This window comes from Xenopus tropicalis, chromosome 7, assembly GCF_000004195.4.
Source record: "Xenopus tropicalis strain Nigerian chromosome 7, UCB_Xtro_10.0, whole genome shotgun sequence".
NCBI classification, from domain to species: Eukaryota; Metazoa; Chordata; class Amphibia; order Anura; family Pipidae; genus Xenopus; species Xenopus tropicalis.
The window spans coordinates 18,916,252-18,943,577 of NC_030683.2; the positions used below are offsets into that span (position 1 = coordinate 18,916,252).

Below are 27,326 nucleotides of genomic sequence, written 5' to 3' on the forward strand. Positions count from 1 at the left end.
TGCTGTGTGTGCTGGGAGTGCTGTGTGTGCTGGGTGTGCTGGGAGTGCTGTGTGTGCTGGGAGTGCTGTGTGTGCTGGGAGTGCTGTGTGTGCTGGGAATGCTGTGTGTGCTGGGAGTGCTGGGTGTGCTGGGAGTGCTGTGTGTGCTGGGAGTGCTGTGTGTGCTGGGAGTGCTGTGTGTGCTGGGTGTGCTGGGAGTGCTGGATTTGCTGTGTGTGCTGGGAGTGCTGTGTGTGCTGGGAGTGCTGTGTGTGCTGGGTGTGCTGTGTGTGCTGGGAGTGCTGTGTGTGCTGGGTGTGCTGGGAGTGCTGTGTGTGCTGGGAGTGCTGTGTGTGCTGGGAGTGCTGTGTGTGCTGGGAATGCTGTGTGTGCTGGGAGTGCTGGGTGTGCTGGGAGTGCTGGCAGTGCTGGGAGTGCTGGGTGTGCTGGGAGTGCTGTGTGTGCTGGGAGTGCTGTGTGTGCTGGGAGTGCTGTGTGTGCTGGGAGTGCTGTGTGTGCTGGGAGTGCTGGCAGTGCTGGGAGTGCTGTGTGTGCTGGGAGTGCTGGCAGTGCTGGGAGTGCTGGCAGTGCTGGGAGTGCTGGGTGAAAGAAGGAAGTAAGTGAAATTAACTGACTAAAAAAAAAATCAACCAAAAATAGAGAATCCCAAATGTACAAAACCAATGAAAATGGTAAATAAATAAATGGATACGTAAAAAGCTAATGGTGCTGGGTTAATTATATTAATTCATACCAAATGAACAAGACAAAAATGCGTTTAAATCTAAAAAGGCACTATACGAGGGATTGCACTCGGGAGACTGTAAGTACCCAGTGGCAATATGAGTCCCAGTATGATTGCTGGTGTCACTCAGTGTGGGTCTTGTCACATACATCCATCACGTTCAACCATAATGCCTATTTCTTCTTCGTCCCTTCCATGTCAGTACGCATGGGCAGTATTGCCCCCACAGCTAGGAGGTAGGACCTATATACCAAAGCCAATCAAAATTAGCCCTTACCTATAAGACCATGTGACTTCCTCCTCACCACTGTTATTTTTTGTCCTACTGAACAGGAGGTAGGATCTCCCTCCTCACCATTTTGTGATTTCACAGTTTGATTTTTCTTTTGTTTTTGTCATTTTATTTATTTATTTTATTTTTTACCTCTGTGTATACATAGAGGGATGATTCCCAGGTAATGGAGAAGATTTTACCTGATGCCCCAATAAGTAAAGTAATCAAACTTTCACCTATTGGGAAGAAATGCAGGTGTGGGCATACCCATGGTCCTAGCCTTGTGCTAAAATAGCCCCCTGCTCTATTCCCATGTTTGCACAGTATGTGAACAGCTGCTTAGTGGGAAAGTATACAGGCGTGGGTATTTCCACTTTCCTGCCTGTGATCAATTGAGTCTCCTTTTTCCTATGGTGTTTTGAGCCTTTGAAGACATTTCGGACTAAAGGGCCATGGGTATGGATATGGGCTAGTGATAACTAAGCCTGAATCTGGTGAGTATGAATCTTCAGTCTCACTGTGTGTTTGAAATGCTCAGTGCACTGAGAGGCCTGCATACTAATGAGCTAATTATGTCCCTCAGCTGAAGGCTGTCTGGGTTCCTGTGGGAGTTGCCATGCTGCTGACTACTCACTGCTATCTGGTAAGGTGTAAGTGCTCCTTTAGGGCACTTTGCTATTGATATCTTTAGTGTTTTTACTGTAAGCCTGAGTCCTCTGTGCAGACACAGCAGGTATGGGTGCAGGTATTGGTGCTCGTATGGGTGCTCATTTACACCAGGTGCTTCCAAGACTGTTCTAGGAGTTGCACTGCTGTAGCAGTATGGTATCTCCTTTTCTTACGGGGAGTCTGCACCTTATAACCAGCCTTTCTCCAGGGTTCTGACTGGAGTTTGCATTTTGCCTACAAGCCAATTTTATCCTGTAAGGTGTTTGTGTGCTTCTAGGCCTCCTTGCTATTGCTGTTTCATATTGTTAGCGTTTCTTGGTGAGTCGAGTCTGCCATGCAAACTCTGCAGGTATTGGGGCTCATTATTACACTGGGTACATCCAGACTGGCTGGGAGTTGCACTGCTGTAGCAGTATGGTATCTCCTTTTCTCACAGGGAGTCTGAACCTTATAACCAACCTTTCTCCACGGTTCTGACTGGAGTTTGCATTTTGCCTACAAGCCAATTTTATCCTGTAAGGTGTTTGTATGCTTCTAGGCCTCCTTGCTATTGCTGTTTCATATTGTTAGCTTTTCTTTGAGTCTACCATGCGGACTCTGCAGGTATGGGAGCTCATTATTACACCAGGTGTGCCCAGACTGGCTGGGAGTTGCACTGCTGTAGCAGTATGGTATCTCCTTTTCTCACAGGGAGTCTGCACCTTTTAACCAGTCTTCCTCCAGGGTTCTGACTGGAATTTGCCTTTACCTACAAGCCAGTGTTATCTTGTTAGGTGCTTGTATGCTTCTTGGGCTCCTTGCTATTGCTATTTCATATATGTAGAATTCCTTGTGAGTCAAATCTACTGTGCAGACACAGCAGGTATAGCAGCTCTTATTTCATCAGGGGCTTCCTGGTTTAACTGGGGTTTCTGCTGTGGCAGTGTTGTACCTTTTCCTGCTTATTTTATTTCTGCAGGCCCTGGTTGGGTCTTTGGCTTAAAAGGCAGTTTTTTCCTACCAGGTATGAACAGAGTTGTAGTTCAACAACTCCTTTTTCTTTCTGGTGTGTTTACAGGCATATTTCTGTCTGCTAGCATGATAGGAGCCAACATTAGTAAATGTTTGATTGCTCTGTGACTGTCATTTTGCATGACTGCCGGCTTGTGCTATGACCTTTGCTTACGTGCCTGTTGGTCGTTGTCCTGGTTATGGCCTTTGGTCAGCGTGACTGCTGTTCTTGGTCCCTGTTAGCCAGTTTTTTGCTATGTCTCTGGCTTGCATGACTGATGTTCCTTGTTTTTGGCTTTGCCTTGTGTGCCTGACCCTGGCCGTGATTATTGTTTTTGGTTTGCTTGGCCGTTGGTTATGTCTATGGCCTTTGCCTCACTTGGCTGCAGTTCCTGCTTATGGCCTCCGGCTCATCTGTCTACTGCCTCTGACCCCTGGCATCAGACTTTCTGCTATAGCCCTGACTTGCTTGGCTGCTGGTCCTTTTCATGGACTTTGCCTTGTGTGTCTGTTGGCCCTGATTATGGTCTTTGGCTTGCTTGGCTGTTGGTTCGGTCTATGGCCTTTGCCTAACTTGGCTGCAGTTTCTGCTTATGGCCTCGAGCTCATCTGTCTACTGCCTCTGACCCCTGGCATCAGACTTTCTGCTATAGCCTTGGCTTGCTTGGCTGCCGGTCCTTGTCATGGACTTTGCCTTGTGTGCCTGTTGGCCCAGATTACGGTCTTTGGCTTGCTTGGCTGTTGGGTCTGTTTATGGCTTTTGTTGCCCTTGGCTGTGGTTCCGGGTTATGGCCTTTGGCTTGCTTTGCTACTGCCTCTCACCCCTGGCAGCAGAATTTTTGCTATAGGCTTGCCTGCTGGTCCTTGTTTTGGACTCTGGCTTGCTTGCCTGCTGGTCCTTGTTGGCTTGAGTGACCACTGGTCCTTGGTTTGGCAGTTTTCTTTGCTTGGTCGCTGGCCCTGGTTCTGGCCTTGACTCACTTGGCTGCTTCTTCCATTCTGGCTTTTAGCTCACTTGGCCGCTGGTTCTGTCTTCTGGTTTGCTTGGCCGTTTTTCCCAGTTCTGTCCTTTGGCTTGCTCGGCAGTGGGATCTGATTTTGGCCTTTGGCTTGCTTGCCCATTGGTTCCAGTTTTGACCTTTGGCTCGCTTGGACATTAGTTTAGTCTTTGACTTGCTTGGTCCATTGGTTCAGACCTTTGGCTCTGGTTTCAGCCTTTTGGCTCTGTTTTGGGCCTTAGTTTACTTGGCCATTGACTCTGGTTTTGGCCATTGGCTCCAGTTTTGACCTTTTGGCTCACTTACCCATTGGTTTTGGCCTTTGGCTGGTGTGACCGTTGGCCCGGTTCTGGTCTTTGGCTTGCTTGGCCATTGGCTCTGATTCTGGCCTTTGGCTTGCTTGGCTCTGGTTCTGGCCTTTGGCTTGCTTGGCCACTTGGCTCTGGTTCTGGCCTTTGGCTTGCTTGGCCGCTTGGCTCTGGCCTTTGGCTTGCTTGGCCTTTGGCTCTGGTTCTGGCCTTTTGGCTCAGGTTTTGACCTTTGGCTTGATTGGCCTTTTGGCTCTGTTTTTGGCCTTCAGCTTGCCTGGCCATTGGCTCAGGTTTTGGCCATTGGCTCCAGTTTTGGTTTTGGCCTTTGGCTTGCTTGGCTGTTGGCTCTGTTTCTGCCCTTTGGCTTGCTTGGCCGTTGGCTCTAGTTCTGGCCTTTGGCTTGCTTGGCGTTTTACCAATTTTGGCCTTTGGTCCTGGTTTGTGGCTCATTTGACCCCGGTTTTAGCCTTGGTTTGCTTGCCAACTTGCCCTGTTTTCTGTCCTTTGGCTCCCAGGGAGACTGGCCCTGGTTAGGAGCTTAGGCTCATAGGATGCTGGCAATTGTTTAGGAGGCTGCCAGTTTTGGTGTGCTCCTTGGCGCAGGTGGCTGCTGGCCTTGGCTTAGTCCTTGGCGTATATGGTTGCCAGTCATGCTGTGGTCCTTGGTGCAGGCATGTGGTTGGCTGCCTTTGATATGGTCTTTGGTTCATGTCATGGTGTGCCTTGGCGCTTGTGGCTGTCTACCTTAGCTGCTTTCTTGGCATGTGTGGGTGCTTGTTTTTCACCTTGTATTCCACTCCTTACTAGCAGTGGCTAGTTTGGGGAGCGGTTTCTTTGCAGTTACAGTATCTGAACAGTCCGTCAGTGGTTGCAGAGTCATGTATTGCAAGCATAGCGCTAGTTTTTTTTGCTATTGCTTGTGTGTTAGCTGTCTTTCACTCTAGGCTCTTGCATGCAGGGATGGCAGCTGGCGCGTTCTCCAGTGCTTTTCTTGACATGTCCACCGCTGCTTTCTGGCAGGGTGTTGGTTTGTCCGCTGGTTGTTTAGCATGCATAGTATATGGCGCTTCTGACTTTCATGCAGGGTGGCTAGATGGTACATTGAGTATGGGCTGGCTGTGCACCAGTCGTTCCATGCATGTTTTCCAGTTGATTCCAGTCATGTTTTACTGGTTAGCTGATCTTCCATCTGCAGGTCGTGTACAGTTCCTAAACCTGGCCCTAACATTGCTGGTTAGGAAGCCTCTCAAGGTTGGTAGCTACAGTGAGTGGTAGGAAGTTGGGTTTCAGCCTGTCATGCTCTGTTACAGGCTGGAGTCCCTAGCTTGTTTGTGCCATAGGGGGGCTTGATGGCTAGTGTGCCCTTTCACTGTTCGTTGCTTCAGATCTGTGCTTGGATTATCTTTGGCTGATCTCTGGGGGTGTTGAGTTTGACGGCTCTCAACACCAATTTAAGCTGATACCGGTGTGCTTTGGAGCTAGAGGCTTGTGTGTCACAATTATTTTTCTAGGGCCCCAGGTTAGTGCTAAGGATTGGGGGCATAGAGACAGCTCTAGTGGATAATGCATCAGAGTTGTGGTTAACTGGTCGGTTGCTGCGGGGCTGGTAACACCAGTGAACTGCCCAGTGTCAGAGTTATGATTGTGACCATTTTCTTCTTGTTGGCAGAGGATCCTCCCGAGCCGGGCTTGGATGTTTTTGGCAACCGTAGTGTGGAAATCCCTCTGGTCCCTGAGAGGATTCTTGTAGCCGGGAATGGTCCGTTTTTTCTTGTGATGCTTGATTTGTTTTTAGCATCTGTTGATATTATTATTCCCACCCCTTATATTTTAGGGGCATGGCTTGGTAGATCCCATGCGTACTGACATGGAAGGGACGAAGAAGAAAATGAGAATTTCACTTACCTCTTATCGTAAATTCCATTTCTTCTAGTCCCGACATGTCAGTACGGGGTTTCCCATCCCAATTATTTGCTTCTTGTATTGCTTGGCAAATGTATAACAGTGGTGAGGAGGAAGTCACATGGTCTTATAGGTAAGGGCTAATTTTGATTGGCTTTGGTATATAGGTCCTACCTCCTAGCTGTGGGGGCAATACTGCCCATGCGTACTGACATGTCGGGACTAGAAGAAATGGAATTTACGATAAGAGGTAAGTGAAATTCTCATTTTATAACCTGCCTAACTTCTAGTTGATGCAAAGGAAGGCAAAAAAAACCCATCTAAAGCCTCTCTAATTTGCCGCAGAGGGGAAAAAATTCCATCCTGACTCTAAGATGGCAATCGGACCAGTCCCTGGATCAACTAGTACTAAGAGCTATCTCCCATAACCCTGTATCCCTTCACTTGCTTAAGCTATGGCACACTCAGGCAGCATAGGGCAGGCAGAGAATGGCACACAGGCAGGGTAGGGTAGGCAGTACATAAAGTGACAGAACGCTGGCACTGCTCCTACAGTCTGTCTGAGGTCCTGAGCATTCTGGATAACAGGTCCCATTCCTATACTAATTCAATTGTATGGATAGTGACAGTGATACTAAACTTTCACAGGTAACCAGTAATTTGTGAATTTTTCTAGTTTGCTTGTTAAGATTTTGTTGTGTTTGTTATTGGCATTTGTGGTTGTCATATTTTTGGTTTTTGGTTTGCTTCCTTAAACTTTCTTTAAAAAATGCTGATCAAGATATTTAGCATTTCTGATTTGGGGTCAGTGCAGATTTCACTTCTCGTTACCTATTTACCAGATCTTTTTCAGGGTTTCTCAGAACTGTACTTCCCAGTCGTGGCGCCAGCTGAGATGAATTCACATTGTCTAAAGGAGCTTGTACTCTACCAGTTATTATATTTCTAAATAAAAATGATTTGCATTTTTTTTCGATTCCAATCTTTTAGCGCTGAAAGTCACAGAAAGAAAGTCGCAAATTTTTCAAGATTTACTATGTGTCAAAACTAGTGATGGGCAAAAAAATTCAGCAGAATTGTCTTTTGCGTCAAAAAGAATTTTCTCTCATCAAAAGAATCGTCTTGCTCCAAAAAAGAATTGTCTCCCTCATCAAAAGAATTGTCGTGCATCAAACATATTTTTTTTGACGCGCATCATTTTCCCTGTTTCACGAATTTTTCGCTGTTTCACAAATCTTTTGAACGATTCGCAAATCTTTTGTGAACCAAAACGGGACAGATTCGCTCATCACTAGACAAAACAGCTTAAAATCCGAATCTGAAAATACTCCAGCTGAAACTTGTGTAGAAGTCAATGTCAGATCTTTCTTTGCCTTGAAACTTTATAAGTAGAACTTTTAGGAATAGAAAGAATAAAAGTTACGTTGGATCAGTCCTCAAGGTGAAATTGCAGTCAGCCTATCACGATATCCCTGAGGAGACGCTGTGGAGCACCAAGAAGTTGGGACCCTGAAGACTGGGTAACCCGGAGTGTAACCATATACCACAGAACTGATGTCAGAGGCCATGATGATCAGTGAAAGGAATAAACGTAGTTAAGGGAGCAGGAACAGGACACAGAATCTGGATCTTGGAACCAGAAGGGGGTCACGAGATAATATCACAGGAACGAGGGAATCAGCGGCAGGGTCACAGGAACAGCTTAATGACCAAGCAAGGTGCAATAGTCAGGGACAGGCTTATAATGGGTCATGATTAGAAGATGGGAAACACATGGAGATAATGAGGTGGGCGGAGGAAAGGGAGCAGACAGAATGCCTGAAGAGAAACAAAAGAATTAGCCAGTATCGGCCCAAAATGCCTCCAGTGACTCAGGAGGTAAATGCACGCTGCCAGAAACACTTCACGCAGTGTTCAAATCCTTACACAGCCTAATAAACTCAATTTCATTATTTAAATCATACAAGCCACACGTGAGTATTCATTTCAGCACCGAAATCCCATGTGTCCCTGCACCCAGGCACATGCAATGGCTCCGGGTTTCTCCTCCCCTTATCATCTTCTAATTATTTAATTGGCAAATAGTGGTCAAAGCCGATTTCACTTCCTTCTGATTCTGACAAAAAGCGATTATTTTCTTGGGTTCAGAACGGCAATTTATAAAAAATGTTTTATATTGCCTTTTTTGCTAAATAAAATGCAACCTATCTTATCCAGGGCCAAGGGTTTTTAGAGATTTTCAAACATTTGCTTATAATTTACTATGGGAGCTGGCCTTTCAGTAATGCAGAGTTTTTCAGATAATGGGTTTCCATATAACGGAATCTATACCTTCATTTTCGGCTTGATAATTTGCAACAACCCTCAAAGGAGACCTATCCTATAAAAATTATGTATGTACCAGTGAATTATACTCTTCTAGATATAGAAGGATTGTGCTTTAAAAAGTTGTGTTTAGTCCCACCCATCTCTTCCACTTCCTGCTGGCTGAATTCTCTGGATGAGCTGAGGGGGGCGACGGCCCTCTGTACACTGCACTGTAGGATAGGAACCAATCAGCAGCTAGGCTGACCTGATAGGGTACTGAAGCCTGTCTTTGCTTGTGTGAGTGCAGGGCTGTGATTGGCTCTCCCCCTCCTACTGTGCTTCTGGCAGGGACACGCCCACTCTTCTTTTCACACTGGACAGAGAAGTGATACGATCTAAAGGGAGCTCCAATAAAGGGGCCATTTTTACAGAGAGGATTAATTTTTAGCACAAAGTGAAACCAGCACCATATATTATTCATAACTGCCTACAAAATTAGGGTTTTTCCCATTTATCCAATATGTCTCCTTTAAACTCAGCTTCTCAACAGCTGCTCAGACCACACTGAGCATGTGCACTGTCCCGGACTGTTCCACGGGTGGGGGGGGGCAGAATCCAAGATGGGGAGCTCCTGTGACAACTATTATAAGCTTGGGGATGAGTGAGGCATAAGAGAGAGGCTTTAAAAGCTGCTCCTCCACTTCCCTTGACAAGAAGTGCTGCTGAATGCAAAATCTACAATTATTAAAGGAGAACTAAACCCTAGAAATGAATATGGCTAGAAATGCCATATTGTGTATTATAAATTGACTGCACTGCAGATTGGATACGATAATTTCGCAGATATCATGAAAATGCTTCTGAAAAAATTGGAATAGTCACGATAATATCGTATTGGCACTCCGAAAGTTACAAAATTTTCATACCGACTGATCGTAAACAGCGGGAAAACCTTTCTGACTTTGATCCTTCTGTGCATGATTTTGGAAGCCTCCCATAGGGCTCAATGGCACTCTGCAGCTCCAACCCGGCCCAAGGAAAGTCTCCCATAGGGCTCAATGGCACTCTGCAGCTCCAACCCGGCCCAAGGAAAGTCTCCCATAGGGCTCAATGGCACTCTGCAGCTCCAACCCGGCCCAAGGAAAGTCTCCCATAGGGCTCAATGGCACTCTGCAGCTCCAACCTGGCCCAAGGAAAGTCTCCCATAGGGCTCAATGGCACTCTGCAGCTCCAACCCGGCCCAAGGAAAGTCTCCCATAGGGCTCAATGGCACTCTGCAGCTCCAACCCGGCCCAAGGAAAGTCTCCCATAGGGCTCAATGGCACTCTGCAGCTCCAACCTGGCCCAAGGAAAGTCTCCCATAGGGCTCAATGGCACTCTGCAGCTCCAACCCGGCCCAAGGAAAGTCTCCCATAGGGCTCAATGGCACTCTGCAGCTCCAACCTGGCCCAAGGAAAGTCTCCCATAGGGCTCAATGGCACTCTGCAGCTCCAACCCGGCCCAAGGAAAGTCTCCCATAGGGCTCAATGGCACTCTGCAGCTCCAACCCGGCCCAAGGAAAGTCTCCCATAGGGCTCAATGGCACTCTGCAGCTCCAACCCGGCCCAAGGAAAGTCTCCCATAGGGCTCAATGGCACTCTGCAGCTCCAACCTGGGCCAAGGAAAGTCTCCCATAGGGCTCAATGGCACTCTGCAGCTCCAACCTGGCCCAAGGAAAGTCTCCCATAGGGCTCAATGGCACTCTGCAGCTCCAACCCGGCCCAAGGAAAGTTACGATACCAAAGCTTAAATGAATCCGAAACTTTCGTACTCAGCACGACAATACAATTGGATTTGGACTTTCTGAAAATATGTGGTTTACTGGGGGCAAACCTTCCACTACAGAATATCTGGATTTGGAATCTAAAGTATGCCGTATTCTGCCGTAATGCTTTGAAAATTCAGTAATGTACTGATGGGAGTTTTTGAACTATAGAAGTCAGAATCTCCATAATCTGCTTGTTCAAGAACTCAAGCATAGTATCCAAGGCTATTGTGATACTAATATCTAATATCACACAGGCCACTTTAAAACTGTTGAAATGAACACATACCGGAAAATTAGAAGGAAGTAAGAATGACATTTTTTTTCAATAGGCAACACTTTAGTTTCAAAAAAGAAAAGGATGCTGATATTTAGCATCTGTGAACTATAGACTTGTGGTCAATGCAGGTTTCACTTCCTTGTTAGCCGGTTACTATACTTTATTGACTTATATGTCTTAGAACAGAACTAATTTGCCTGTTCATTTGAATAAATATAATCTAATTTCCCTTTTGTAAGAATTTGTTTTTGTCTAAATGTGGAAATTGTGACTCTGATTTTGAATTTGAGATTGTTTTAACAATTTGAAAAAACTCACAAATGCTTGCTTATTTATTAATAAGGAAAACTCGTTCAATATATATATGAACTGCAGTATGTCTGATTAGCAGTGTAGGGCACTATATGTTTCAGGCACAGCCCTTTCTGGAGGGTACAAAGTGCAAGGCATTATGGGAATAAATACCCTCCCATGGAACACAAACCGTTCCCTGGCAAAACCTCTTAATGTGACAGTGTCCAATTACTGCCCATGGTAAGTCCATTATAGTCCATTAATGAATCCATCACAATTGTGCTCGTCCAATTCATAAGTCCATCTCAAACGTATGTCTTAATAAACCAAGGAAAATGTACATTGAAGTCTATCCTTGGATGCCAGGATAGGCTTGAATGTGCATTTTCCTTTGTTAAATAATTTTGCTGCATTTTCCATTGTTTATTAATTTGCTACAGAGACCTAAAGCCTTTCTTCAAGAGTACAGCAATGGACAAAAAATTACATTTTCTGCATTTTGCATACTACATTTAGGGCTGCCACCTCTGCCAGCTTTCTTAACCGGGCAGGGGGCGGGGGTGACGTCACGGGGGAATAGGTGAGGCAGTGAGATCACGGGGTGGGGAAGAGACGGGCGGTGGGCGCGAGACGATGGGGGGCACGGGGAATGGGGATGCCTCTGGGTGCCCCAAAAGCAAATCCAGCGCTGATGATGGCAAACATGAAACAATGCACTGAACTATGTTATTATGATCCAGTCAATTACAGCTGTGTGTAGAATACCCATTGGCTCACTATTAGATATTCCTCAATCTGCAGAGCTTCTGCATGCAAACATGGCTTCCACCACCCCATAAATTCATGCGACATGCGACTGAAACATTTGCCTGTGGTTTCTTCAACTGTGTAAGCCATATGGACCAGGATAGATTTGCTTTTTAACTCTGAAAGTGCTTCAGTCCATCGTAAAATAAAAACGGTATGACTTTAACATGTTGGTTGCTCTTTTTCATTTAATTTAATGAGCTTAGGGAGTCAGTAGAAACATCAGGCTGAGCAAGCGGCATAAGGTCTCACTTGGCAAAGGAATAGGATTGCGGTCTGTATAGTAATAATCAAACACAGAGTAGAACAATGGAAAAAACAAATAGGATGAAATGACAGAATGTCTGGCTAAGCACGTAATATGGGTATAAAGTAGGGATGCACTGAATCTATCATAGCTTTTAGCTATTCAGAACTTTAAAGACACATGGATTTGATTTGGCTGAACACTAATGGGCTTATTTATCAATTTTCATGTTGTAAATTAGAGTTTGTTTTTATAAATTGAATAAACTCGCATATCGAATGCTCACTTATTTATTAACATGGAAAAAAATTGAGTTTGAGAATATGGCTTGACTTTGCCTAGGACAACTCCCATTGACTTCTATAGAAACTCGCAAGCTTTTAGATGGCAAATTTGTACATTCAATTTTTTGGGTTTTTTTGCACTTTGCAAATACCAGACATTCGAGTTTTTGAAATATAATTCGAAATCGAGTTGAACTTGAATCGTGAAAAAAAATCAAACTCAAACGTTGATAAATTACCCCCTAAATATTTATTCCTATCCGGATTGTAGAGAAAGGGTTGGGATATGGGCAAATCCCAAACTGATTGTTTTGCATTCTTATAAGTAGAAATAAATCAACATAGTTTAGAAACCACTAGCCGGACCGCTGGTTACTGTTAAACCACTTTCAGTGGCCCTGCTACCACGTCGAGCTCCGCGTGGGACTCATTGGCCTCTCTCTTTCTCCTTGTGATGCAGCCTTGGGAGCAGCGGGACGGGTACACATTGGGCATACACACAACTAATTTACATTTCAGAAAGACACTGGAGTATTTTTCAAGAAAGCTGAAAGCTTTGAAGCCAAAACGAACAATGTTTGAAGAGGGCGATGGGTATTTTTTATATCCACTGACTCTGCTGCACCTGGAATGGTAAGAAAAGGCAACATTAGTAAGTAATAAGGACATTTATACAGGAATTATAATGCTGTATGCATGGGATTTACAAGGGAGAAGGTTACATGTTGGCTGGGTACGGCATTCCTTTATTGTGCTTGTATTACTACTCACTATTCCTCATTTTCCTTTCCTCTTTCATCTGCCCATTAAACCCTTTACTTGCCCTTTATACTGCAAATCTAGATCAAAGAAGAATTTACTGAAAACATAAAATGTACATAACTGTCATCTGGTTACTTGAAAGCACTATAGGATTTGTGATCTTTGGCAAGGGATAAAAATGTGGCCTTGGTTCCTGTTGTGGCTGGTCAGTTTCAAGAGACCTTTTGGCTCTGAATAATGCAGATATAAAGGCTCAAAAGAGAAGACTAAAATCTGGGAGTTTCAGCAGAAAGTAAGTATAGTGTTCCATTTACCCGTTGTTTATTATATGGTAGACAGTTCCTTGGAAGTTGAAGGGGTTGGTAGAAGCCACGCACGATTCAACGAATAACACAAGGGTCTGGTCCGTGGTCTCCAACTTGGCTTGAAGGTACAAGTCCTGATTGAGCTTCACATTGTATGGGACACGGTACACTGGGCTGGTGAAAGTAGGAGACTGGTGGAAGACCAGAGAGCCATGGAAGAAGCCATACTGAGTTAAAGTATTCCCTATAGTGTCATTTGATTGGTACATTACTTCGGCTATGGTGTTTTGGTACATTTGACATTTCAGAGACAAGTTAATTTGATTGATGTTCGAGATGACTTCTCCTTTAGGTGGGTGGGCAGCCAGGGTGTTAGTGTAACTGATGGTGTCCCTTTCTACCTGCAGATGAAACAGAAGTATATGAGAGATCAGCATTGCAATATTGGGGTACATTGGGACCAAATTAAGAAGGTTACACGGGCTGTGCTTGTGGATCACTATAAGCTCTAGGTCTTAGCATAGGTATCTGTTGGGCACTTAATGATTTGTCATTGCCTACCATGGGCATTTTGGGAACTCCTATTTCTGTCTTCACCCACTGCCTATTAAATCCATGGCTTCTGCCCCACAACCCCTCTTTTACCTGTATTAATCCCCTAACTTACTTGTAGTGACCCTGAAAGTTTAAGGACTAAGTGTGGTCCTGAAGTTTAGATGTGGAAACTCCTTCCTTTTCCGAGTGTAATTCTATAAAAGGGAGAGCACCCATGTGCTTGGGGTCTTTCTTGGGACCTCACCGGGGAGATGGATACAGGCTAGAGTCCTGAGTACGTGGCAAGCCTAGTTAGGGTTTAGATAGTGGCCAGCTAGTTATTGTGATAGTTGCTCTAGGTTTGAGAGTCTGATATTCACCAGCATGAGCAGAGCTAAAGGAAACATTCCTGGTACAGAAGCTGGGAGTTGCAGGGAGTTGTTACTCAGTTTGCCAGTTTGTAGTGCCTTACGCGTATTACACGCAGCCCACACACACTCTCATTCTTCTGTAAACCAGGAGGTACATGGAAAGTAATGTAGTTATACAGCACCTAATTGCTAGGCAGTACAGTACCATCTGTCATCTTGGCAATGTATCCCATCCTATATTAATATTCTAATGATTATAGTTCATGTGTAGCCTTTGATTCTGTGCCCCACTCACCAAAAGGTCATTTATGAAGCCCCTGGTGGGGGCAAAGGTCTTAGTGCTCCAAAACAAATCTCATTGCTCCTCTCCAATACTCTAACGCCATTCTCATTATCTACCTCTTCTCCAAACCGATGCCCTTCATTCTTAGAGCCCTCCCATCCTCTCTTCACCTCACTTTTCTATCCCCACTAATATTTACATTTTCATCCTATTTGTTTTTTCCCTGGGTTTCCTACAAGGGTTTTCAGTTCCTACCTGATGTAAAGTGTCCTTCAGCTTGTAAAACCCCAACTGTGCTTAAATGACAATGGAGGTCATTAATAAGACAGGGCTAATTTGCATCTGGGCAGTAACCCATGGCAACCAATCAGGTATTTGCTTTCATTACCCAGCCAGCAGCTGGATGAAAAAGGCTAATCACTGATTGGTTGCTATAGGTTACTGCCCAGGTGCATAATTGCACAGTCATTATAAATGACTCCCTGTGTCTAGACTATCTACAATATTTTTTCCAAAAATAGGGTTTTGCCCTTTCCCCCAATGATTATTCTCCTTTATTTCTTTTATAATGACTTAGTGGCCTTCATCTTCTTTCTTACCTCTTCCAATCTATCTGTCTGTCTCATACAGTTGCCCAAGACTTCCATGTTCCTACCTGTTGCACTGTTCGACATCTCTTGTAGGGAATGTTGAATTCCACCCAATTACTCCAGGTACGAGGGCGGCACATTGGGTCATTGAGAAAAACATCGTTAGCAGAGTGACCGAGCGATTGCAGATATGAAAGAGACACTCGAGCTACCATATGGTCAGAGGAGCACGCAAGTGTCACTAGAAAGAACAAAGGTAAATACGTGTCAGTAAGTCGCAGTGCAAAACAGTCCAAAGGGCTCATTTACCAAACAAGTTCAAACGTCTGCCATATTTGTACCCACAATGTATTGTATGTACATGGCTTGAATGGGGCAACCCCATGGTTTAGAACCTGTTGGAAAGGTTATAGTTCTTATTTATAGGCTGGTAAGTGGGTATTAAATGTTACAGAAGCTTTGTACCATTTTGGTTAGAGTTGGGTTGGGCGTTGTATGATGCACTGAACACCACCTCGTGGCCACTTAAAAAGCCACCGCCGGAATAAACAATGGTCAGGGCGTTTGAGGAAGAAACGAAGCGTCGTCCAGGGGTCTCACAAAGGTTTCCCAGTAACTGAGACCCAAGCGGCGTTCCATCGTACACAGCCACGAAGGAAGAGTTACATTGTGATGGATAAGACATTCTAGAGAAAGAGCAGATAAAATGATATGTACATCAACAAAGACCTACATGAATGTTGTTGAAACATAACTCCCAGCATGGCCCTGGCAGTCAAAGGCTGTTAAGTTGGATATGGAAGCTGTGGTCATATCTGAATGGCTCTTGGTTGCCATGACATCATCAATACAGAGGGGCAATTCAAAGGGGCCTGCTTATGTCAATTAATCATTGGTTATTGAATTAGTTGGTCAAACACAAGGCACCAAAGTGTGATACTTACTGGTCCTGCTGTTGTTTGCTACACATTCAGTGTGTTACTGGCTCAGTCTGCACTTTTATCCTTACCTAACCGGCTATTGTCTCTGAGGCAGCCATATTGCCTACCCTCCCATTGGCCATCACTGGGAGAATGTCATTAGAGATGCTGACAGAAAACACATGCATGATGGGAAACTCTTTTGCGAGTTGTTAATATAAGGTTTTCCTAAGGCAGAACAGTATTTATGAATATCATAAATGAATAAGGATAAAGCCCATTGCATTTTATAACTGACACAAGACCAACGTTCAAGTTTGATTTCTTTTCCTGATCACGAATTCAACTTTTCGAAGTTTGTAAACTCGAAAAATTCGAGGTATTTAAGTCTTTTATTTGAACGGATTTTTCCTATTAATAAAAAAGCAAGTGTTCGATATGTGAGTTTATTTGATTTAGAAAAACAAACTCAAAAACTGATAAATAAGCCCATTAGTAGACAATAAACATTACTACTGACAGCTGTAACTGTTACTGAGTCAGAATGTGAATAAAGTCAATATGAAACTGCAGATCCCTTGTAGTGTTGAGCGAATCTGTCGCGTTTCGCTTTGCCGAAAAATGAGTGAATGTTGCAAAAGATTAGCAAAAAGGCAAAAATGATGCGACGTACGCTGCAATTTATTCTGATGCACATCATTTTTTTGACACGTGCAACAATATTTTGTTGCTGAATTTTGTCGTCTGTTTCACAAAAAAAATCCGCCAATGGCGAAACACGGATTCATGCCTGCCGAATAATTTTGCCCATCACTAATCCCTTGGAATTCCTGGCTTCAGCTGATTCTCTTCAGGCCATTATCATCTATCATCCTTTCTAACAACGTGGCTGGATATTAGGGATGCACCGAATTTACTTTTTAAGATTCGCCCGAACCCCTGAATCCTTTGTAACGGATTTGGCAAAATACCGAACGGAATCTGAATCCTAATTAGCGTATCCTAATTAGGTTTTGGAAGGGTTAAATGTCGCCACACGCTTTCAACTTCCGTGTTAACATGACAAAAAGTCACGTGATTTTTAGGATTTGGATTCGGTTCCGCCAGGACTGTGGATTTAACCGAATCCTGCCGAAAATCTTGGCCGAATCCCAAACCGAATCCTGGATTTGGTGCATCCCTACTGGATATTTCTGATACATCACCCATAAGGCCCATCTAGCAGTGTCCATAGCAGGATCCCGCTCATACTGGTATCACTTAAACAAGTTTATTTTGCTCCACTTCATGAACCACTGATTTCCTTTTCAGTAACACTCGAAAGAATAAGTATTTAATACTCACCGAAATTCTCTAAAAAACAGGTTAATTTTGTGATTGTTGAACACATTGATGTACCAGACACAGTAAGAGGATCCGTTTGAAGCTCGGTTGAGAGGGTATGAAATGAATCCTGCATTATTGGTCAGAATTCCTCCACAATCCACTGCAAAAAGAGACAGGACTTATATTGAATTGTTTATTTATTTAAGGGGTAATGAGTCTTGTGGGGCTTTAGCGTCAAATGGACAAGTTCATGCAGTTCAGGGACATTGGCCTTGTCTCACCATGTTACAGTACACAAAGCCACTTTTTATTGTGTTGGGACAGGACCAGTACTTTCTTGGATCACCATGTTGGGTCATTATTAATGATTTGACTGGATCATTATTTGTAGGGTTAAAGTGACAGCACCCAGGTCTGGACTGGGATTCAAAATAGTCCCTGGCATTCCAAGTACACAGAGACCCAAACAGCCCCCTATAGGCCCAATAAATAGTGACTGTCTATGGCATCTTACAGCAGCCCCTCTGGCATTTGCCAGAACCCACAAATTGCCAGTCTGGGCCGAACAGCAACAGTTGTATGCAGTTATTATAGCATTTCATCAAATCCACCATGCTGCACTACTTTGGGCTCCTGGACTAGTGATTTATGTTCTAAGGTACCTGGCATGTTGTTGATGGTTTTTGGCACTGTTGTATAATAGGCAATAAAGCCGCCTTTCTGAATGACACTGCCGCTTCTAAACACAACTGCCATGACGTTAGAGGAAGAGAAGAAAATCTGACTTCCATTCCCACTGCACATCTGCCCCAGGAGAGGGGAGTAATCTAAAAGTCCGTCATATACCGCCACGGAGTCAGAGGAACAGTTGCTGGAATATTTCAGACTGTTATTGAAAGACAAAAGAAATAGTTATAGAATACACTGGTCAAACTGTATGTAATAAATAAGATGAATGGTCTTAATTACAGAAGGATATATGGGCTCCCCTATCACACAGTTTGGACAGGGGCTGAAGAGGGGAATCAATGGTAAAACCCCTCCCAATCGTTTTCTTTCTCTTTCAGACCTCATCACGTTCCCATTAGTCAGTAGGAACCTATTAAACCTATTAGCACAATACATTGGGCCGGTTGAGCTTTCTCTAGTCCAAGGATTGCCTGATGGTGGCAGGGGTATTCTTCAGTATACATCAACAGCAAAAAGGGAGTTAGGCACTTGAAAAATAGAAAAGTCACCAAAAAAATAAATTAAAGAGAAAAAACCTTTATTGGAGCAACATTTCGATTGCTTTACGTGTTTCATGCTCCAATGGCTATTTATACAGACAGCTACCAATAAAGACACACATGAAAAAAAGTCTGAAAGAGAAGAAGTACTCTCTAAAAGAGACATAGACAAGAGTACGTTTTCTTTTTTTAGACCTTTTTTATATCTGTGTTTTGATTGGTAGCTGTCTGTAAAAAGAGCCATTTCCTGTGCTCGTGAAGCGTGAAATGCGGAAGGCAATAAGATCTTGTTTTTTTTTCTTAATTCATTTTTGGTGAGTTTTGTGGTTTTTGAGAGCCTAAGGTCCCCGAAATGCCATCCCTCCGGTGAGAACAGTAGAACAACAACAACAACTGAAGGGCCATTGGGAGGACAGAGCTACTTTGAGTGATTTGAGGTGAAGGTTTGCAAATTAGGCAACAATGATATAAAGTGTAATTGTTAAAATGTTGCTGCACTACCGCCACCATATTGTCCTACTGCTGCCATCTTGCTCCACTGTATCTGTTATCATCTAGTCATCCTGTCTAGGACCTAGAGATGCCCCTGTTGTCTATGTCCAACTCCTACAAATAGCACCACTCCCACACTATAATAGATCGGGAGACGATACCTGGAGTGAAGTAGAAAAGGCACTGATAAATTATATGTGGAAGGGGACTGTATTGAAGGGGCTTCCATACTGGTGTATGTATAGTATGTGCCATTTCATATCTAGTTCTAATTCATAGCTGTTGAGCTGTACTGCACTAGGCCATATAATGCAATCAAAGGCGCAAAGTCTGCCCAAGTCTAGCAACCCACAGCCATTTCCTCGTGTATAGGGCACAAGGGGCGGGGCTTACTGTGAAATTGTCGGGATTGCAACCTACTTTTTTCCATTTAAATATTAGAAAAGGGAACAGCCATTCAAAATGTAGAACAAGATGGAACTGGTTGGCGCTAATACTGGGAGCCGCTGGGTTGCCGCTAATACTGGGAGGTGTCATTTTTTGAGAGGGCTCAAGCATTTTTTGCTGTCTCTCCCCATGTGCCCCCCATGATTTCACCTTTACAATGACAGGATACTTACTGTTGATAAAAGATCTGAAGTTTCACCTGCGTATTCGGTGCCGTGATTATATTCCATTTACAAACAGCATTAGGCACATTGTAGTGTGGGTAGAAGGGACTCGATATCATACCGCTCGGCAGAGTCAATAAATCTCCACAACGAAAACTGGTTTCTGGAATATAAAGGGATGGTAGTTACATAGGGTTGAAAAAAGACCAGAGTCCATCAAGTTCAACCCTTCCAAGTAAACCCAGCACACACAACAGTTGCAGTTGCTTTATATTTTTTCTTAAAAGGGACCTCTCACCCAGATATGAAATGGTCTATAATGAAAGAACTTTGCAAATTGGCAGGTCTCTATCCAAAATATGGGAAGGAAGAAGCAGGGAAGTAAAATGCAATAACGTAAATACATCACACGTACCGTTGTATCATGGGAATACCTGGGCACAGTTTGTAATAATAATAATAACACTTGTTTTATTCAGGAGAAGTACTTTATTGAAAACCCAGCGTTTTGCATTTACCAAAGCATTACATCTTGCAAAATTTGGACGCAATTCGCCATGTTGCATTTATTGCCAATTTATTTATTTATTGCTCATTTGTACCACTTTGCACGTGACTTTGTCAATAATCGTTAAGGGTAAAATGACACACAGGGAGATTTGTAGCATTAAAAATTCACCACCGCGGGCGATAAATCTCCTTAACAATTCCTTGCCCTTCGCTATCATTGTAATCGCCCCAAGTAAATTGAAATGAGAAAGCCGGCTCTTCCCTCGTGGTTCAGGTTAACAGCGAAAGGTTTCTGAAACGATGACCGGTTAATAAAAAATTGCTCTGAAACTAAAATAAATACATAATGTGAATTGTGCAAGTGCTTAGAAAAGCCCCCTGAGCAATTTTACATTTTTTTCTTTTGTAATACCACGGTGATGTTGTTGGACTACAGCTCCCAGCATGTTTTACGCCTTGATAATATATTACAGTGTGGTAGGATTCCTGCTTTAGCCACAATTTAGAGTCAAGATCTCTCTTATTATGCAGGGTATGGTTTGTGTGTGCCCTAACTGTATGCACCAATAATGACTCAGTAAATCAACGGGCTTTGACTTCCCTCAGTTACTAAAGGGAAAGTGAGAATTAGAGAAATATAAGACACGTACCATTACTGTATGATGCAGGGGAACTAGGAGTCTGGGCAGTGGAACCTGATAAAGAAATAAATGGCAAAATCAGTTTATCAGTTTAGGAACAGACAATACAAACAAACCTCATGGTACCTATAGAAACAGCATTTCTCATACAATTTACTATTATTTTTGACAAATTTGCCCGAATATATATGTACAAATATGCTCTGCCCCGAGCAAGACTTTCCCATAGACTCCAGTTATAGATTCAGTTCAGCAAAATTCATAACAGTAGAGAAGAGACTTAATCCCAGTATATAAGGAACAGTGAGTGCATTTACCTGCTGCTGCTCCTGTGTATAGCCGGTAATGCTCTGAAAGTATAAAAGTTATCATTTGTTAGAGAAACGCACAGTTCAGGTTATTGGGGTCAGAGAGAGCAGTTTTATAAACCCCTAAAGAGAGTGGGAGTGGCTGGAAATGTCTGTAGTATTCAGCCCCCCTCCCCAAAGGATAGAACAGAAGAGCTATGGCAGTTCCTCCTCCCCCAACAACCCTGCCCCCTTACTACTTTTATTATTTATACAAATGACTATTATTATGACACCCCCATCTGCCTATAATCCCCTCTAATGTACTTGTACAGAGTAATCATGTCCCCTCGCAAGCGCCTCTTTTCCAGAGAAAACAACCCCAACCCTGACAGTCTAACGTCATAGTTTAACCCTTCCATCCCCTTAACCAGTTTAGTTGCAGTCTCTGCACTCTCTCCGGCTCATTAATATCCTTCTTAAGGACTGGAGCCCAAAGCCCAATAGAGTTATCTCCATGGCTGACGTAAGGATTGACATAATGACTTTGGGGGGTGCAGTATAACACCCTGAGGGACACAAATGGCAGAGCTCAATGTAAATTGGGAATTTATAAAATAAAAAAAGATGTAATATACAGAATGCACTTTCAGCTACGTGCGAAATGACTGCATTATATTTAACAAGCAATAATTATTATAAAGACCCCCCCTATCCAAGTTGTACTGACTATACGCCCCCCGGCAGCTCTCTGTACCTGAGCAGACGACTCCCGCATCCTCGCTGTGCCCGCAGTTGCTCTTTGCCAGCCCAGAGTGAGGGCATTCCCATAGATAATACTCATTGCCCCGGCACTGCACATCATCCAACAGTATGGGGCCACTCCCTTGGCCAAACTGGGCATTAGTAGCGGCTGAGCTGGCATTGCCGCAGCCAAAGTACCTACACACCACCTGGGCATCACTCACATCCCACAGATCATCACACACAGTTCCCCAGGCTCCATTATGGAATATTTCCACGCGCCCCTCACACCTGCTCCTTCCACCCGCGAGTCTCATGTACATGGGCCCTGTAACAGAGAGAGGAACGGGAGCTGACAGTCGCCACAAGCGCTGCATTTCTTTGATTTACAGTCAATCTTAATTAAAAAAAAAAAAATAAATACATAATGTGAATTGTGCAAGTGCTTAGAAAAGCCCTCTGAGCAATTTTACATTTTTTTCTTTTTTAAAGTTTATATATCCTTTAATTATTCCCCTAATAATCTGCAAGTATCATTAATAATGTATATAAATTACAAGAGTCCTCATAAGAGCACTTTGAGCAATTTTTCATTCATTTATTTTGAAGGTTTCCATTCTCTTTAAGAATACCATGGTGCCGTTGTTGGACTACAACTCCCAGCATGTTTTTAAGTCTTGATAATATATTACAGTGTGGTAGGATTTCTGCTTTAGCCACAAATTAGAGTCAAGATCTCTCTTAATGTCCAGTGTATGGTTTGTGTGTGCCCTAACTGTATGCACCAATAATGACTCAGTAAATCAACAGCCTTTGACTTCCCTCAGTTACTAAAGGGAAAGTGAGATTTATAGAAATATAAGACACGTACCATTACTGTATGATGCAGAGGGACTAGGAGTCTGGGCAGTGGAACCTGATAAAGAAATAAATGGCAAAATCAGTTTATCCAGAAGAAGAAGCAGACGGGATAAATAAGAACAGACAATAGTAACAAACATAATGGTATCTATAGAAACAGCATTTCTCATACAATTTACTATTATTTTTGACAAATTTGCCCGAATATATATGTACAAATATGCTCTGCCCCGAGCAAGACTTTCCCATAGACTCCAGTTATAGATTCAGTTCAGCAAAATTCCTAACAGTAGAGAAGAGACTTAATCCCAATATATAAGGAACAGTGAGTGCATTTACCTGCTGCTGCTCCTGGGTATAGCCGGTAATGCTCTGAAAGTATAAAAGTTATCATTTTATCTGTTAGAGAAATGCACAGTTCAGGTAATTGGGGTCAGAAAGAGTGGTTTTTAGTTTAAATTGACTTTATTCAATCAGATTTTCTTCAAAGAAATGCAAATCAAAATTGATTTGTTCCGTTCATTCTTTTAAAACTATTCCACAGTAGGAAGCAGAACTGGAGGGGCACAGGTAGATCTGATTAACATTGCAGTCCCTATTCCTAGCAACTTTTCAATTGGTCTTCATTTTTTTTTATCGTTTTTGAATTATTTGTCTTCCTCTTCGGACTTTTTGCAACTTTCAAATGGGGGTCACTGACCCCGGCAGCCAAAAAACGATTCCTCTGTGAGGCTACAGTTTTATTGTTATTGTTACTTTTTTTTTTTACTTATCTTTCTATTTAGGCCCTCCTCTATTCATATTCCTGTCTCTTTTTCAAACCACTGTTAAATTGGGCTGTTTCAGAATAGCATTCTTTACATCATAATAAAAGTTAAAGGAATACTGACAAGGGAAAACATGTTTTTTTTCAAAACCCATCAGTTAATAGAGTTCCCCAGCATAATCCTGCATTGTAATCTGTGCTCTGATAAACTTCAGTCACACTTTACTGCTGCGCTGCAAGTTGGAGTGATATCCCCCCCCCTCCTCCCAGCAGCCGATCAGCAGAACAATGGGAAGGGAGCAAGATAGCAGCTCCCAGTAGGTATCAGAATAGCACTCAATAGTAAGAAATCCAAGTCCGGCTTGGGACTCCTCCAGTTACATGGGAGTAGGAGAAACAATAGGTTCTCAGTTAAATCCATGGAAACATAAGCCTCAAAATGAACCTTTGCTTGGAGCTTTGAGTTAATGCTGTACAGTAACCCTGCAACTGAAGCACTGGAGCTCAGCCTCCCACCCCCACCACTCTTGGATTTTACTTGCTTTTTATCTCCCTTTATTAGTAGGAATCACAATCCCAAACTGTTTCTGAAGGCCTGATGTATGTGTTAATGTCACCATCTGAACCGCTCATGGTAACACCATTATTTCAACAGCTAGAGTTTAAAAATGTTAATTTTCACATGATTGGCAAACAAGAAGGTTAGTAGTCATTTTAAGGTGCTTCATCAGTTACCTGGTGATGTTGCCCGGTAAGCATCTGGAAAATAAAGGCCATGTATAGATCAGTAACACCCAAACTGAAAATATATTAAATGGTGTATTATTTATGCATTATTAATTAAGGGCATCAGATCTCTTTCCTGAGTTGAACAATATCGGAACAGTTCTGATTTTTCCTTCCAAACATTTTTTCCAGCAGGTGGTGCTGTTGTTACAAATTTTGCAACTTGCATACGTTTTATGGGTGTTGTAGGGGTAAATTACCGTTTCCTGAAGATGCTGTAGTTCTCTGGTAAGCATCTGAAGAAAGAACAGATTAAGATTATCATTATTGAGCTTTAGAAGGAAAGGTTAATTCGGTTTTCTTTTGTCTGCAGAACCAGCATGTCGCCTGACCAACAAGTAGGTGGAATTCAGTTTAAAGGCAGGAACCGGAGTAAAGGAACATATTAAGGAATTGGGTCCATAAGCGCATTATTACAATTATGGGAATGATCAAGTTTGAAAGTCTCCAAACATTCCGATGTATGAATGGAAAATCACATGAGCTGTGGAGAAAAAAGCAATGGCCAAAAAGTGAGTGGAACCTTAAAAAGTAAATTCGTTTTTTTGTTTGTTTTTTACAGATTTAACTAATCAAAAAAGTTCAGCCAACCTTCTTATATCCTGCATATAAGTGTCAGTGTGTTTCATACTCTCTCTGCTATACTGGCATGGGCCCCTAGAGGGAGCTGCTTGTTGGTCTCATCAGTGGGAACTGTCCAGCAGTTATTCTTCTGAAGTACAGAATGAGCCAAATGTACTTTCATAAAAGGTCACTGGTTTGGGCGCTTTATCCACTTATTACATTGTTTTTTTTCCCCTAAATTCAATATTTAAATATGAAATAAGTAATTATGAGCACTAGTACATGTAATGCCATTATATACAATAATGAGTGGGACAGTGTAACTAAGGGTGGAAACCAATTGAATGGTAAGGGTAAAATAAGAAGTAGGGATGCACCGAATCCAGGGTTTGGGATTCAGATTTGGCCGAATTCTGGTCAAACTGGATCTGAACCCTAAAATTCACATGACGTTTTGTCATACAAGCACAGAAGTTGAAAAAGGAATGTGGATATGAACTAAAGCCAGAAGGGGAACATACAGAGGGAAAAGGAGGAGAGAAAATAAAGGATAGAGAGATAAGAGCAAGAGAACAAAAGAGAAAGGAGAAAGGGAGGGGACGGATAAGAAATCTGACTGAAGGAGAAAGAGGAGACAGTTAATAACAAGTGGCAACTATAGAGCGAGTGTACCCCACAAATAGGGGAGGGGGGGCAGGGGAAAAGGAGGGGCCAGACCATGGGCTTAGCTTGCAGGGGGGGGTGTGGGGGGCACGGTGTAGGGAAGCCACTGATATAAAGGAGGGATGTTATGTGGGGGGAGAGAAAGGCTCAATGAGATAGAAGCAAAGCTGGGTGGGAGAAAGAAGACTGAAGTGGAGAGTAGAAGAGAAGGGAGGGGAGACAGGGATAATGAGTTTTCTTCACTTTATTTGTATTTATAGAGTCGTATTTGTATCTGTTGCTTTCCCATCCTGTATTGTAGGTCTTTGACATTAAAGGGGAGCAGAAAAAAATATTTTTAATTAGCATTTTTATTTATTTCCCTTAAATAGAGATCAGTGTGTCAGTGTGCAGCTTATTGTGTGCGCAGAACTTTCCTTCTCTGCGTTATTTAGCTGAGGGGACACAATGGCATTGCAACAACTATTCATGGCGGAGGGTGGCTCCTATAAGGGGGGCACTGGGGAGCTGACACTTACATAGTTACATAGGGTTAAAAAAAGACCAGAGTCCATCAAGTTTAACCCATCCAAGTAAACCCAGCACCCACAAACCTATACTTACCAATCTATATCTAGGATAAGGCACACACTATGGCTGCTCCAACACACATAAACATGAAGGCAGAAGGCAAGGGTTGTTGAGAACATGGCACAAGGAAAGGCTGATGCCAGCATAGGGGCTGATTCGCTGCCAGATTTTATCCTCAAGCCGAGAATCAGCCCCATGTGGCATAAGACCTAACCAGGAATCCCTCAGTGCCCATAGTTAGGTGGGTTACTGCCGGGCTCAGCGCTTACTGGGTTCAGTTAAGTTTTCTGATGGGTAACTTATTATCAGTCAGCCCTGACTCACACAGACTCCATAGCTTTGCAAATGATCAGATATTTCATGTGCCATAGAAGCTTCCAAATAAAATTAATAAACATACATATAATAATAATAATAATTACATTTAATTAGGCATAAACCTAGCTATTGTGGTAAAAACAATATTGATCTGGATACTCTAGAACTGCCCAGAGAAACACTATTAACCTTGAAAGCAAGTAAGTTGCAGGTAAAACTCAGTCCCTTTGCTAAATATATATTGAAGTAGTAGATTTCTTAGTGAATCATATAAGTCAGTGTAGGACTGGCCAGACTGGGGGTGAGTGAGTGTAGGACTGGCCAGACCGGGGGTGAGTGAGTGTAGGACTGGCCAGACTGGGGGTGAGTGAGTGTAGGACTGGCCAGACTGGGGGTGAGTGAGTGTAGGACTGGCCAGACCGGGGGTGAGTGAGTGTAGGACTGGCCAGACCGGGGGTGAGTGAGTGTAGGACAGGCCAGACCGGGGGTGAGTGAATGTAGGACAGGCCAGACCGGGGGTGAGTGAGTGTAGGACTGGCCAGACCGGGGGTGAGTGAGTGTAGGACTGGCCAGACCAGGGGTGAGTGAGTGTAGGACTGGCCAGACCGGGGGTGAGTGAGTGTAGGACTGGCCAGACCGGGGGTGAGTGAGTGTAGGACAGGCCAGACCGGGGGTGAGTGAGTGTAGGACCGGCCAGACTGGGGGTGAGTGAGTGTAGGACTGGCCAGACCGGGGGTGAGTGAGTGTAGGACTGGCCAGACTGGGGGTGAGTGAGTGTAGGACTGGCCAGACTGGGGGTGAGTGAGTGTAGGACAGGCCAGACTGGGGGTGACTGTGACACAGTTGGCCAGTTTGAATATATTGCAATATATGGACAAATAATCCACATTTTGCTTAAAAGGGAGGGCATTGCTTGGCAGCTTAATGCACAGAATGTCTTAATGTCCTATATATATTGATAATGGGGGAGTGCAGAGGGGCTCTTGTCTTTATCTGTATGAATTCTGTGGCCACAGCCTCATTGCACCCCTGCCTATAGGCTTAAAATTTAGCAGTGAGCACAACTTTCCCTTTTTTCTATAGAAATCAGAGAATAAGGGTTCCAGAGCTTTTCTGACATCTAGTACTTTGGGTTCCACCAACCTCTGCACCACAGCCAAGTAAATAGGCTTATATTATAGTGCTAGGAGTAGTTGCATTGCAGCTGAGAGGCAGAAGCAGTAGGACTACTCACCTATCTCAGAGAGAAGAGGACAAGAAAGCAGCAGAACACAGAGGGTTTGGATCCCAGTTGGCGCCATG

General features: G+C 43.4%; 1 protein-coding gene across 1 annotated transcript; it reads right to left on the bottom strand.

Annotated features, from left to right (window-relative positions):
* Positions 1 to 12,122: 12,122 nt before the first annotated feature.
* LOC116412077 (deleted in malignant brain tumors 1 protein-like) lies at positions 12,123 to 27,326 on the bottom strand. Its single transcript, XM_031905497.1, has 15 exons — positions 27,259 to 27,326; positions 24,110 to 24,145; positions 23,859 to 23,882; positions 22,697 to 22,729; positions 22,368 to 22,412; positions 21,510 to 21,824; positions 20,783 to 20,815; positions 20,475 to 20,519; positions 19,324 to 19,477; positions 17,645 to 17,868; positions 17,001 to 17,142; positions 15,202 to 15,422; positions 14,802 to 14,977; positions 12,968 to 13,359; positions 12,123 to 12,516 (listed from the first exon to the last, which is right to left on the bottom strand). Exons 1-15 carry the CDS (start codon positions 27,323 to 27,325, stop codon positions 12,270 to 12,272), a joined length of 2,154 nt encoding a protein of 717 aa, XP_031761357.1. The 5' UTR covers position 27,326; the 3' UTR covers positions 12,123 to 12,269.